Here is a 13,687-nt window from a genome sequence, read left to right on the forward strand (position 1 = left end):
AACAGATTTTTATGGATTTCAGAAACCCCAGTTGTTTAAAAAAGAATATTTTAAATGAATGTATAACAATAAAAATGGAAAAGATAGTATAAGCAACCAGATAAATAGAAAAGCATACACTGATGTTATACAAGAGATAACGCTTCAATAACTAAAACTACAGCAGCTGTAAAGAGCAGTTCTGCCATCAGTGTGTGTTAAACCTTAATGGAAAGGTGTCTCAGGGAAAAAGTATTCCACTCATGATGCAAAGTGTCTAAGACTTCCATGCTTGCTGATGGATCACTCATCAAAATGGAGTGCAACTACCCTTGCTCTGCATTACACATGACAGTTCACGGCATTTGTTAGAATTCTGTTTTGGTTTATTCATATCTCAAGCGTGTTCACATAGAAATAACAAAAACCTTTAAATTTCCAAATTTCCAATTTAATTCTTTGATTTGGCTTGGTTTTGCTTTACTTTGGTTTGTTTCTTTGGTTTGTCTGCAGAAATACATTCACTACAGAATTTCGCATACCACACTCTGAGAACTTGGTATCCTCCTGATCTTGAAGTAAATACTTGGAAATCAATAAATTTGCTGAAAAAACAATGTTTCTAAACCAGTGGTATTACTCTTTTATACACACACACACACACACACACTCACACACACACACAGAGAGAGAGAGACAGAGACAGAGACAGAGAGAGAGACAGAGAGACAGAGACAGACAGAGAGACAGAGAGAAAGAGACAAGTGTGGGAGCAAGATGGCTGCTGATGTTCCAGCTTCAGCCTGCTGGTAGTTTTAGGTAGTATCCCTCTGCCTTGTTTATACTCTCTTGTCCATCAGGAAGAAACAAAGGGCAAGTTTAGCCTTTTCAATGGAAATTTAAAAAACAAAAGGCAGCAACAATAACAAAACCTATTGACTACTTGACATATTCAGTTTAACACTGAGTATTAACTTATCTTGAGCTTAAATTATCATGTCTACACTACAGTGCACAATTATAAAAATATTGTTTATCACATTAGAAGAAACTTTATAAGAATCTATAAATCCCTGAACTTAGTGAGTTTTAACAACAACAAAAAAATAACAGGAAAACTAAGCCACCAAATGGAGAAGTTTGAGAGAGAGGAAAAATACTAACACTAATTAATGTTCTAACACAGCTTGAGAAATATGCTAAGTATTAATAGGTGCGATCTCATCGAATACAACTCTTTTATCACAAGTATAATTCCCAGCTTATTAACGACTCAGGCTTAGTTACTTGTCAAAGGTGGCTGAGCCTTTCTATGGACTCGGGTCCGAACAAACCACACTACTGCTTTCACTTCAATGAAGTGATACAACTAGAGAGTTTTAATGTTTTTCTGGTATTAAATAATGAAAATATAACTGCTATATTAAATGAGAACATTAGTAAACTAAATTAAGAAGTTTTCATAGAGACTGATGAAAGCTAAACTATCTAACCATTAATCTCATTTCTCACTCTTATATTCAATATAATTTTTCTTGTATCTTGAGCAATAAGCAGTACCAACAGTTGCAAATCAAAGAAACAAAATCATTTTATGTCAAATGAAAGAACAAAAGATAGCTTCATGATCTTTTGGATTCATAAACTGAAAGCCCAGAATATGCTACTTTAAAAAAGAAAAGCAGAAAACTGTGTGCATGTATACGTGTGTGTGTGTGTGTGTGTGTGTGTGTGTGTGTGTGTGTGTGTGTGTGTACATGTGCATGTGTGTGTGTGCCTACTAGGCTTCTGGGGATTGAACTCAGGTTTTATGTGGCAAACATTTTAGTGACTGATCTACCTCCTTAACCCAGAAAAACGGTTGTTTTTTCTTTATTTTTTTTTTAAATACACTAATTCTTGACTCAAGAGTAAATTGAGTTTTATAGGCAATGTAGACCAGGCTAACTGTAAAGGAAACTGTATTTCACAAGACAGCTATGTCACAAAGTGACTAACAATATAACTGTTAATGAAGTAAAATTCCTTCCTCATTTTTGAGGAACCATAATTTTAGTATATTATCCACAACAGTCACAAAGACCTACATGCTGCCTGCCTCAGCCATGCATGTATGACGAACAGGCACACTTCCCTTAATTTTCAAGTCTTTTACTCTTAAGAAGCAATGGCTTACAAAACCGCATTGCAAGAGTTTTCTTTCATAAACACTGCCTATGCAAAGTATTTCCTAAACTAATATATTTCTAAAATTGAAAAAGGAATAATTTCAGCATTTTGTTTGACTAGGCCTTCATTTTTGGCCATATTCTGCCATTAACAGTGTGTATAGTTCCTAACTGAGAGTTAATAACACAGGTGAATGTGGTTTTCTGCATGAGCTCACTCTTTAAGGGAAGACATAGGAAATGTTCTGACTACACAGGTCATGCAAGAGGCAGAAGAGAAACACAGAGATGTGAGCAGAAAAATGTACCAACCTTATTGTCATTTTCTAGACCAATGTTTTTCCACCTTTCTAATGATGTGATGCTTTAACACAGTTCCTCATGTTAGGATTACCACAAACAAACATAAAACTACTTTTGTTGCTACTTTATAGCTATAATTTGCTACTCTTACGAATCATATCAGTGTTTTCTGATAGGCTTTGGTGGTCCCTGGTAAGGAGTCATTTGATCCCCAAAGGTGTTGTGACCAAGAACCACTGTTCTAGATGGTTATATTTAAGAAGTTATGCTTGTCATTCATACTTACAAATAAATATGAAATAATAATAAATGCCTGCATTCTTCTTGTTCTTTTCAATGTGTTATTAGAACACACTGGAGACCAGTCTCTAACATCAGCAATCCATTAATGGAATTGGAAATGTTGTGAATGGAATTTATCTTCTCCCAGAAGATTAAAAGGTGACTGCTTTCCCAACGTGATTCATCAATAATCTTTTGGCTGCAATCAATACATCAATATGTTTCCTTTTTAGAACGTCGTTGTTTTGATCTCTGAACATTTATTTCAGCTGTAGTCACTGAAATTCTGTTAAGATCAGGCTAACAATTTTAAATCCAGGACTTTTAAACTCAACACAAAATCTGGCAAAGAAGGAGAAGGAAATATAAATTGGAAAAATCACACTACGTTGTGGTCAAGTGTTAGAGCAAAACTACAGTGCTTACAAAGGGCTGTAGGAAACAGCAAAGAACAGGACAAACCTCAGGGTGTTTTCTCAAACAAATATGGATGCACTTTATCTTGAGATGAAGAAGGTGCATTGGTAGCAATTATTCACAAAGGGATAAGAGGGAAGATGACAGGTGAGTCAGTAAGTAAAATAAGGGCAAATAGGGCAAGAGAAGAAAGACTTAGAATGACAGAGATGAAAATCCCTCAAGACTACACACACACACACACACACACACACACACACACACACAAGCTAGAGTTTACACAGTCACACAGTGATTCTTCCCTTGGGAGCTAGAATATTCAGGATTCGCATAGCCAAACTTGAAAGACAAATGAGTAAGTGTGTACAGATTTCCTGGAATCTATACAGGGATCCCATTTCCCTCCACATAAGTAGAGCCATTGATGTTAGCGGCAAACAAAGCTTCCTTTAAGAGTTCTTATATGACTTGGACATTCTGCTCTGGAATTCTTTCCAAATTGTTTTAATATTATCAGTTTAAACTGTCATAAGATCTCACACCAAATTCTAACTCTATAGTCCTGAGTCATATTTGGTAATAAAGCATATTTGTGAAAATGATTTTGCCAAGAACTGTCTATTCCCAGAATTCTAGCTGAAAATAGCTGAGTGCCAATGTTAAGTTTTATTAAATATATATCCATATATGTAACAAGACTATATTTTATTTATATTTATATAATCTATATAATTATGATTATATAGTTTAAATTATATAGTTTATAATTTATTTATTTAACATATATTTTATAAATGTCTATAAAGTATTTTATACATAAATATATAAAATATATCTATGTATGTTCATGATATATAGTTTTAAAAACCAAATATTGTCTAAATTGTCAAATCACTGTTTTTAGGAAGTGTCCCTTTTTAAAATTAATTTTCATGATTTAAAAAAAAAGAAATAATCAGGGTGAATGATAAGGCAATATTCTGTAAGCAGGTGCGACCCTCCACTCTGTCCAATATGACATTAAATAAGATTCTTAATGTTCTCAGACGAGATAGAACTCTAGTACAGGAACTTGCTGTGTGCTTTAGTTTATAATGGCTAGTGTCCTTAGAAAGAGTAATAATTTCTGCATGTTGATGAATAACATTTTAGTACAAATCAGCTTTTAGAGTAGAAACCCACTGTAGAGAGTCTACTCTTTCCTCAGTGCTAACTTGGTTCCTGTAAACACAGTAGGCTACCTTGGGATAGGCAACATTGGGCACATTTTGTCATGAACATCAGTACCACACAAAGCAAGCTTGAGTCGTGTCTACTAAGTTTGAGGCAACTGCTGACAAGTCATTCCCAAGTCTATGATATAACTCAGGTAGATATGCTCAAGACAGATCTTCATCACTACATACACAATGAATGAACAGGAAGTCCAAAACTGTTCCAGAGGATAATCTTGTATTGAGTTTTTAACAACTTCAGCAGAGGTGAATATTATTCCATAGAAAATATGATCATAAATAATATACATGTAGGTGAAAATTTTAAAAGCCCATATTATAAACAAGAATCGCAAGTTATTGCATGAAATGAGGAAACCATAAATTGGATATAAGTAGCAATTCTGTATGTAATGATTAGCCTTAATATCTAGGTGTTGTTATATTGTTTATTTAAAATGTTATTAAATAAATCATTCTCTACATAATATTTTCTCATATTACCTAAGACTTAATATACTTTGCATAAATGGTACAAAATCAAGGGTCTAAATTTCCACATTCTTTTTCTACAATGCATTTTAAACAAAAAGGCCCTCTTTGAATGAGATAAGGTAATCTTTCACACATATTTTATAAGAATGACTTGTGACTGCATCAACTAAAACCTATCAGAAGGAACTAAAATCCCTCACATTTCTAACTCCAGGCACCTAGACAATCAAAAAGCACAAATTCAGACTACAAAAAATATAGCTGTGCTATTTTATTCATACAGCCTAAATATGATGCCTGATATAAACTTGGTAGTTCATCTCCCATAACATTATAAAATACAAGATGAGCATATATTTGCCTATGCAAGTATTTCCTCCTCATTTTTACAGGATTAACAACATAAAATATGTTTTTTTTCCACATGCTTTACAAATACAACCCACTCATCTGCAAATCAAATGTGAATCTCCTGCAGCTTCTACACAGCCCATGCTTGCAACCAGCAACATCCCTGAAAAGCATGCATAATGAGCTCACAACTTTTCTTCTGTTACTTCCATTTGAAAACAGGCTGCAAAACTAGACTAATTCTCCACATTCAATCTGATCGGGGATCAAGTTTGACCACCACGGAAAAATTATATTTATAATTCTCCTTCAAATGACAAGAGGACGAGCAAAGCTTAGCTTCTGATGGTAACATTTTCTTAGGCAGCTTGTGGCATCAGTTTGTGTGTGTACTGTAGTTCTTATTCTAGGGGACACTAATGAGTTTTAAATGGTGTTAAATACCATCCCTGCAGTTGTAAGTGCTTCTCTGGGATTTTTACTAGAGAAAAAGAACTCCCGTAATTTAAAACTACTTTGTTTTCTTCAGTCAGGGCTCTAACGGAAACACTGACCTGTGGAAATCTGAAAAGATTTCCACTCCTCTCTGGTTGCTGTTGGCCTGCACTTATTTTCTAACATTTTTCCCCTTTTGCCATTGCTCTTCCATAATTCCCATCCCCCAAATTGCAGCCAGCAGAGAAACAGCATTAAGCTGTCGAGGCTCCTCTAAGCATCCCTCCCCCCTTCCTCTTGCTGGCTCTACTTTCCTACAAAGCCTTGGCTACCATTAAAGAAAATTCTCCAACAACGTGTCAATTTTATATTGGCCACAAAGACAACTTCTGTTGGGGGAGGGAGAGGAAAGGGGGACTGGAGCTTGGCTGTCCCTTTTCACAGACTGGGATCTTTGTGGTGATCAGAAAACATTTCCTGCATAAGAAATCAACACACTCTCTGGTCAGAGAGCTGGGGGGACAAGAAAGAATATGCACCAGCTCTGTCCTCTAACAAATGGAGCACAGCTATTAACCTCCCAAGCGCAAAAGTCGTTTTCTCAAAATATGCCATGCTTTCTTGCATTATTAAAAATAATCCACAATCTCAAATCTCCTTCTAGCTCCCCCTCTAAGGATGGCTGAAAGCTAGAAGTCACTCTAATACTTGGGATTCTTCGTCCGCATTTCCGTTCCACTGTTTCCCCCACCATTTCTGAGTCTCTCTCTCTCTCTCTCTCTCTCTCTCTCTCTCTCTCTCTCTCTCTCTCTCTCTCTCTCTGTCTGTCTCTCTCTCCCTCCCTCCCTCCCTCCCTCTCCCTCTCCCTCTCCCTCTCCCTCTGTCTGCATATATCAATAAGGAAAAGAAAGTAGCAAGACTTGCAACATGGAACTCAGGTCTTATAGAATCTATATGTCCTTTAATTTCCACCACCCCCACCCTTCTGCTGGGGTGCTGGTGACTTCAGAGGCAGACACCTAGGGAATTCTGGCTTCCAATGTGTTTCTCTTGACAGGCCAAAGACTGTGCATATGGATTTATTGTGCAAGATACTCTACACAAAACAAGGACCTTGGTGAAACTGGTCCCACTTGACTTCAGAGACAGGTCATCTCTGAGTCCATGCAGGCTTTCTGGTGAATGGTTTCTCAAGCCAGAAAGAGGAAAAGAGGATAAGGCACAGGTGAAAGGAAAGGAAGAGGGAATTTGCTGGACTTGATCAGAAAGAAGCCTGCATATTCTTTTCACATTTGAAGCCTGTGTAGATTTCCTGGGCTGCAGCCTGAATACAAGCACACATTTTTTTTTTCTGCCTTACCAACCCCCAACACAACTCACTTCTCCTTTCTGTATCTCTCTCCTCTTGAACATTCAACCCATCTTTCTGTAGCACTTCGCTAAGCTGCCCATCTCCCCAGCTTGTCTCTAAGGTCCTGAATGCGAACACTAGCTTAAGAGCCCTACATCAGTGAAGACCACAAATCAAATCAATTCAAAGTTGACAGAATAAAGAAGCAAGGATTGCAAAGCCTCCCCCACCCCCTAACACCAGTTTCCCCCTTTCTATATGCACTTACCTTCTTTGGGTGGTCTTCTAGCCTCTCTGGTCAGATTGCAGACTTGAGTAGTTTGCAGCTCCTGGGTCAGGCAGCCCTCCGTCTGCTCGTTCAGGGGCAGCACGACGTTATTCAACAACACAAGGGACTGCTCATCAATCCCCCAATCTCCCAAATGCTGAGGGCAGGTGCACTTTGTGTACATGATTCCACAGGACTCTGTTCTCCCATTTTCTGATTTTAAGCAGCTCTCCAGCCAAGAGCACAAGACATGGCAACCAAACTGGCTTGGGCTCACCTTGTTCAAGACCAAAAACTCAAAAAAAGATTTCTGATCTTCTTCGCCCTTTTTCTGTAATCCTGGAAAATCACTTGGAAATACTCGGCGTATCTGAATAAAATTTTTATCATATTGTAGAAAAACAAAAGCATTCTTGGAACTGCAAAGTTGCATTATAGAATGGTTCTTTCTCAAAAGATCCTTTATTTTTTCATGGGAAAAATGATCAAACTGATAAGCCAGAAGAGAAAAGTTAGAGCAGCTAAGGTCCTTTTTGGAAAATTTCAGGTAAATGCTGTATTTGGTTGGATCTGGATTTTCCAGTGTCCAAGTGCAGTTTGTAAAGTTTTTGGGAAACATTTCACTTACAGAATAGGATCCATAAATGACTCCCTTCACCAAAGTTGAACACCAGAAGTCTTGGGCAGCATTAAATCCAAACATAACCAGGAGATAGGTGGAAAATATATAAATCAGCAGGTTACGAACAGCCTTCATCCTATGTCATTGGGCCTGTAAAAATGGCAATGGAAGTGAAATGCAAGCAGGAGACCACAGGCATTGAAAAAACAAAACCCTTCCAATATTGCAGCCAGCTGTTTTCAAGAATTCAGTAAAAAGCCCTTTTTAAACGAAGGGCAGGTGATTTTTATTTTATAATGCTAGGAAACTATCAGTTGCTGTGTGAACAGCGCCCTCACGTGGTAACTGCTTATGGACAAAGTCTCAACATTCAATTTAAAAATAACATTTAATAGATTATTAATAGTTATGTCCTAATTCATCCACGAGGATTTCCTGCACATCCATTATCAGTCTATCAAGTGAAGTGGGAAAACAGGTTTTTGGAATAGCAATAGCCTACATATTAATTGCTAAGCTACTGACTCAAGCTACACAACCTTTCCTCTCCCTCAGTCTTCTGCCTGCAGTAAACACCATCACACAAAATCTAATCTGATAATCTGGAAGCAGATGTCATCACATTATTTCTTTTCTCTTAAATGTGAAAAGTAATCATGATAAATTATGGCCACAGCTTTGCAAGCACAAATGATCATTTGTGCCAGATGGAATATCGTCTCCCAAATGCCCCTACTTGCCTTTGCAGGGGCCACCATAGGAACTGATGAGAAATTCCTGTGCAAAAACATGGGCATTCGTGGGGATTCATATAATGTTAAAGCCGTTACCTAGGAAAGGGCACACATGAGGAGATGTACAGGAAAGACTTGGTGTTCAGCATCACCACTGAGTACAAGATTTGAGGCAGACATTTCATATGACATGCCCTCCTGGGATGCATAAAGTGGATCACTGTATTAGTATATGTGTCCAAAGGCGATGTCAGAGGGAAAAAAATCCCAGAACTGCAGTAACTGAGCTTGCCTCGCTCTTTTTTTTTTATTATGGTAGTTTAGCTAGAGTTATCCCTTATAAATTAGGATTTACATATGGAAGATGAAAAATATTAGCCTCCTTTCTTCCTCTAGTTGATTTCAATTACTGAATTTATGCCTTTCAAACAAGTGCTCCAGAGCTCTTCCTTTTCATTTATTTTTGTCGTGGCCTTGTACAACCAAAGCATCCTTGATTATATTTGCCTCTATAAGTTGTTGTCCAAAAACAACTTGAATATTTTTCAGCGCTAACGTTTAGGAAGTTGTTTCTCAGAATAAATGACAGTGCTTTTTTGTTGTTGTTGTTATTCAGCCTTTAAGCTGATAAAAGTGATGGTCAAGTTTATTTTAAAAGGCTTTGGGCTGATGTCTCTTCCACCATTCAATAAGCAGAGACAGACAGACAGACATATAGACAGTTAAGAGTTCTCATGCTTTCTCTGTCTGGTCCTCTTTGAACCAAAGCACAAAACCCTCTTCTTTGCGATTGCATAACCCACCAACGCATGCACTCCCAATCCAGTGACCAAGTCCCTGAACAGATCTGTGTTTTAAGGATTGTAATTCAAATACTATGTCTTGACAGAGGCCAAACAGCACCGACTGTAAATCCCTACATAGGAGCAGTTTAAAATAACCCCAGAGCTGATATGACTATCAGAACAGCATTTTCTCTTTCAAACACACAGCTCAATGAGTAATGCCTTTTCCAGTTAGGGGAAAAAAGGCAATGATCTTTTAGAGGTTAAAATATGTGGGGGTTTTTTTAACCTGGAAATAATATCTCTCTCTCTCTCTCTCTCTCTCTCTCTCTCTCTCTCTCTCTCTCTCTCTCTCTCTCTCTCTCTCTCTCTCTCTCTCTCTCTCTCTCTCTCGTGTGTGTGTGTGTGTGTGTGTGTGTGTGTGTGTGCGCAGCACTTTGCAGGCAATGCAGGTCTGCGCAGTGTTCTTCAGGATAGAGTGTAGGCGTTGAAAGCCAATGTGACAGTAAGTGTCTAAATTAGGAATTCCAACCACGAAAGGGGGCTTCATTTTATAATCAGGAACTCAAAAGGAGGTCGTATTTCTTTTCCTTATAAAATCTGTATTTCTGCTTCCATTTATGTGACAGTGAATGTCTGCAATATTGTGCTTATCAGTGATTAGAAAAAATGGCAAATAGCTGATTTCACATATCTCTTGAGCAGGCGCCCTTCATGTAACGCTCTTAATTTTAATTATCCTTGGTGTATGAAGTCTTGTTTGTTTGTTTTTAAATAATGATAAATATGAATCGTTGAACTGCCTTTGCTCCCACCCCCACCCTCAATGCAGGGCCTGTTCAAACAACTGTACATCTGTCTAAGGAAAATAATGGGCCAGGGCTTGGCTAAGGGATGGTCACCGAGGTCTCCAGGATGTTGTACTTATTTATTTATTTATTTGGCTCTTGCTGAGAGGCAAACCAGCACTGAGTTTAGCTATTCTCAAAACTGATCTCTGGGTGACACTTTAGTTTAGCCGAACATAGACGGCGCCATCACTCCACTGATTTTTCCCCCCATAGAAGACCCATTTCTACTCTAGTCTAACTTCCTTTTAACGTACCCCCCCTCCCGCCCCCGCTAAAATTACCTCAATCACGCTGGAGTTGCTAGATTTTCTGGGTCTCTCTCCCTATTCCTTCCTATCCAGCACACCTTTTCAAAATGAGACTTGTCTTAACTTTTCAACTGCGGCGGTTAAGTAAGCTCAGAACCTCTCCACCCGCCAGCAACAGCCTTGACTTCCTTCACCCAAAACTGAGCCCAAGCCTCTACGGGGCGACCCCCCCAGAAGACAGAGGTGACCCCTAGGCTTGTTTCCTTACCTTCCACTCCGAAAGCTCCGGGAGGCTCTTGGTCTAAGACACCAGCACAGGCACGCGTCCCAACAACAGTGACGGAGAGACTCCCCTTCGGTCCCAATCACCGTTGCCCATTTTTCCCCCGGCTCAGCTTCACATATCAAGATTTATTATTGGGGGAAAAATGCATGCATACAAGAAACCAAAAGAAAAAAGAAAACTAAAAGGGGGTGGGGGTGGTGGTACCCAGTAGCCAGAGGCTTGTGCCTTATCCAAGTGAATGAAGCCTTCAAAGGAGAGGCGGGGAGAGGCCCCCTGAAGGGACACTCGACAGAAACAACAAACAGAAAAATGGAAGTGGATAAGAGCGCTGATGTGTTTTCCCAAACCCACCCCCCCAACAAACGGATTGGCCAAGAAGCCAAGAAAGCACTGAGAAGTGGCCGGCGGTGGCTGCTGAGGCGGCGGGCTGGGCGGCGGGCTGGTGGCAGGAGTGCTCTCGACTGGTGGCGAGGCTGGAACTGGAACCGGTTGCTTGGTGCACCCTCCTCCCTGACCCTCCTCCCTGCCAGGTACTGATGGACGAGCCGCGGCTGAGGAACCGGGGGTGAAAATCCTAGGCTGGCGACGTCGGAAAGCTGTTTGAATGCCCGGCGAGGAGGGAGGCGCGCGAGGGCGCGATATAGTAAAGCTGTGTGTCCGGCGTGCGCGCCGGCGCGCGGCGCTCGCTCTCCCCGGGGCTGCGCGCGAAGGGGAACCCGCGCGTTCCTCCGCGCGGGCGCGCACACGCCGCCAGGCAGCACCCCCCCCCCCAGCGCGCGTGCTCGTGGGTACGCGCGCCCCCGGCGAAGCGCTGCGCTGGGGTTGGAGTCTGGCGTCCCCGGCGGGCGGGCGCGGGAGCGAGGCGGGAGGGAGCTGCAGAGCCCCGCGCCCCGCTACTCAAACAAGAGCTCGTCTGGAACCCGGTCTTTTCTGCGTCTGGGAGGTTTTCGCATCCTCATTTTCCACCGCTGGGACTAGTAGCCACCAACTGTTGGAGAAAAGTCCCCAGGAGGAGAGGCAGGGGGGCTCGGAGACAGGAAGGCGACTCGGAGGGGTAGGAAGTAAACGCTGGACTCGATGAGAGATCTTTTTCTGCCGTTCAGTCCCCGCCTGAAGCAGCGGGAGGGCTGTCATTTCAGTACCGGGATTTAGGATTGATCCAGTTTGCAGCTGAGGGGCTAAATCTCAGCTCCCACTGCTTCTTGCCTCCGAATGGATGCTGGAACTATATAGTTGTTGGGTTTTTTGTTTTGTTTTGTCTTTTTTTTTTTTTTTTTTTTTTAATCAGAGCCAGGCTGCAATTAACATCTTATTTGTTCTGGCTCCAAAGAACCTTTGCCAGGACCACTGGGCGGGCTACCGAGGTCAGGCGATCTGCACTGCTGTCTGCCTGGAGATGGGACAATAGTGCGGGTTCTAAACTTTTGATTCTTTCGCCTTAATGCATTTATGCCTTGTCAAGTCTCCCCTCGTAGCAAGTTTGGGTAAGTGATGGGAAGAAATGAGGAAAAACTACCTTTGCTGTCCATTGAGAGGGAGAAAAAGAATAAATCTCTACACGCCTCAACCTTTTTATTTACTTATTGTTTATTTCGCCTCTTGTACAGACAGCTGTCTGAAGAAGTATCTGATTGGCTTTACGTGCAGCAACAACTGGTCGTTCGCCTGCTCGTTATGTCTTTACTAGTAGCCTAGGTTGGTGTTTTGCAAAACAAGTGTTTGAATAGCCTACTGGTGCGATGTGAGGAGGCATAATAATGGGAAATGCGTTTGCTCAGAGCAGAGAGTCTTCCTAAGGGTGAGTTGCCTGAGCGGCAGGTGAAGTTGAATGAAGCAATTTTCCATCATTTGCTCTACTCTCTCATTTGCATTTTTTATTCCTCTTCTTGTTCCTCTCCCCTGGGGCAATTGCATAGCCAAGAACACGATTTTCAAAGGAGGGCTATCAAGAAACCAGGAAGGTGCTGATGATCTTTTGTGCACCAGAATTGTTTGAAATATTAAAATTGGCTCGATGGCTCTTTACATCTTAATACATATTAATAGAACGACCCTCTTCAAGGCTTTCTCTTTTAGGAGAAGAATGGAAGGAACAACCTGTTAGGGAAACAGTTAATCACTCTCCAGCAGGCTTCAGCTATGTTCCCAGGAACAGATCACCAGGGAAAGCAGCCTGGGTGGCATTTTGGTTTTGTGTCATTTCTGGCTCATTACAATGCTTTTATTCATTTAAGGGAATTTGAAAAGAAAATGGGTCTTATATGTCAAATCCAAAATCCAAATCATAGTGAGTATAGTGAGCACATTGTGTTATAAAAAGAAAGACTATTCTGCGGTACAAAAAAGGAGAATGTTTCACTCATTTTAACTTTCAGATATATGGTCACAATTTTGCAAGACATTTGGGTCAACCAGTTATTTTTTTTACCTGGAGGAAAAAAATCTTAATAAACGTGCAATAAAAATGGAGAATAAGAAAATACTTCGCGTGGGTTGTAAATAAAGAGATAAAATAATGTAGGGTTAGTTATAATTCTCACACAGTAGTTCTCACATTATCATTTAGCACTGTGAATCCCTAAAGTCATAGCACTGTGGAGTAAGAAAAACAGCCTAGGGGGACAATTTAAAAAGGCTTAATCCTAAATGGAAAGAGGCACTCTTTCCCAGGATCGTTTTTAATTCAAGTGGGACCCAGGGCTGGGTTAGAAAGGAAAGCCACTCTTAATAAAGAAAGCGCTTCACCCTTCACACTGTTGCCCATAACCTTCATAAATTTCAGGCTACTGAGCTGGCCTGATGATGATCCTGCTGGGGTATATTTATAGCAGATGATTTGTAGATGATAAATATGCCAAGCAAGACATGGCTACAGTAACCCGGGGCTCATCTGACTTC

The 13,687-nt window shown here is 40.5% G+C and overlaps 1 protein-coding gene across 2 annotated transcripts in view; it reads right to left on the minus strand.

Moving 5' to 3' along the window:
- The window catches only part of Adgrb3 (adhesion G protein-coupled receptor B3), a 707,858-nt gene extending 696,384 nt beyond the window's left edge, over window positions 1-11,474 (minus strand). Inside the window, exons 1-2 of one of the 2 annotated variants that reach the window (XM_051153002.1) lie at window positions 10,772-11,474; window positions 7,264-8,035 (exon numbers count right to left, since the gene is read on the minus strand). In XM_051153002.1, coding sequence (XP_051008959.1) covers window positions 7,264-8,020 — 757 coding nt within the window. In that variant the 5' untranslated portion in view covers window positions 8,021-8,035; window positions 10,772-11,474. The remainder of the gene's footprint in view (window positions 1-7,263; window positions 8,036-10,771) is intronic. The other variant, XM_051153001.1, reaches the window with a different exon arrangement.
- Window positions 11,475-13,687: the final 2,213 nt, after the last annotated feature.

The sequence above is a fragment of the Acomys russatus genome, chromosome 11 (assembly GCF_903995435.1).
Source record: "Acomys russatus chromosome 11, mAcoRus1.1, whole genome shotgun sequence".
NCBI lineage: Eukaryota > Metazoa > Chordata > Mammalia > Rodentia > Muridae > Acomys > Acomys russatus.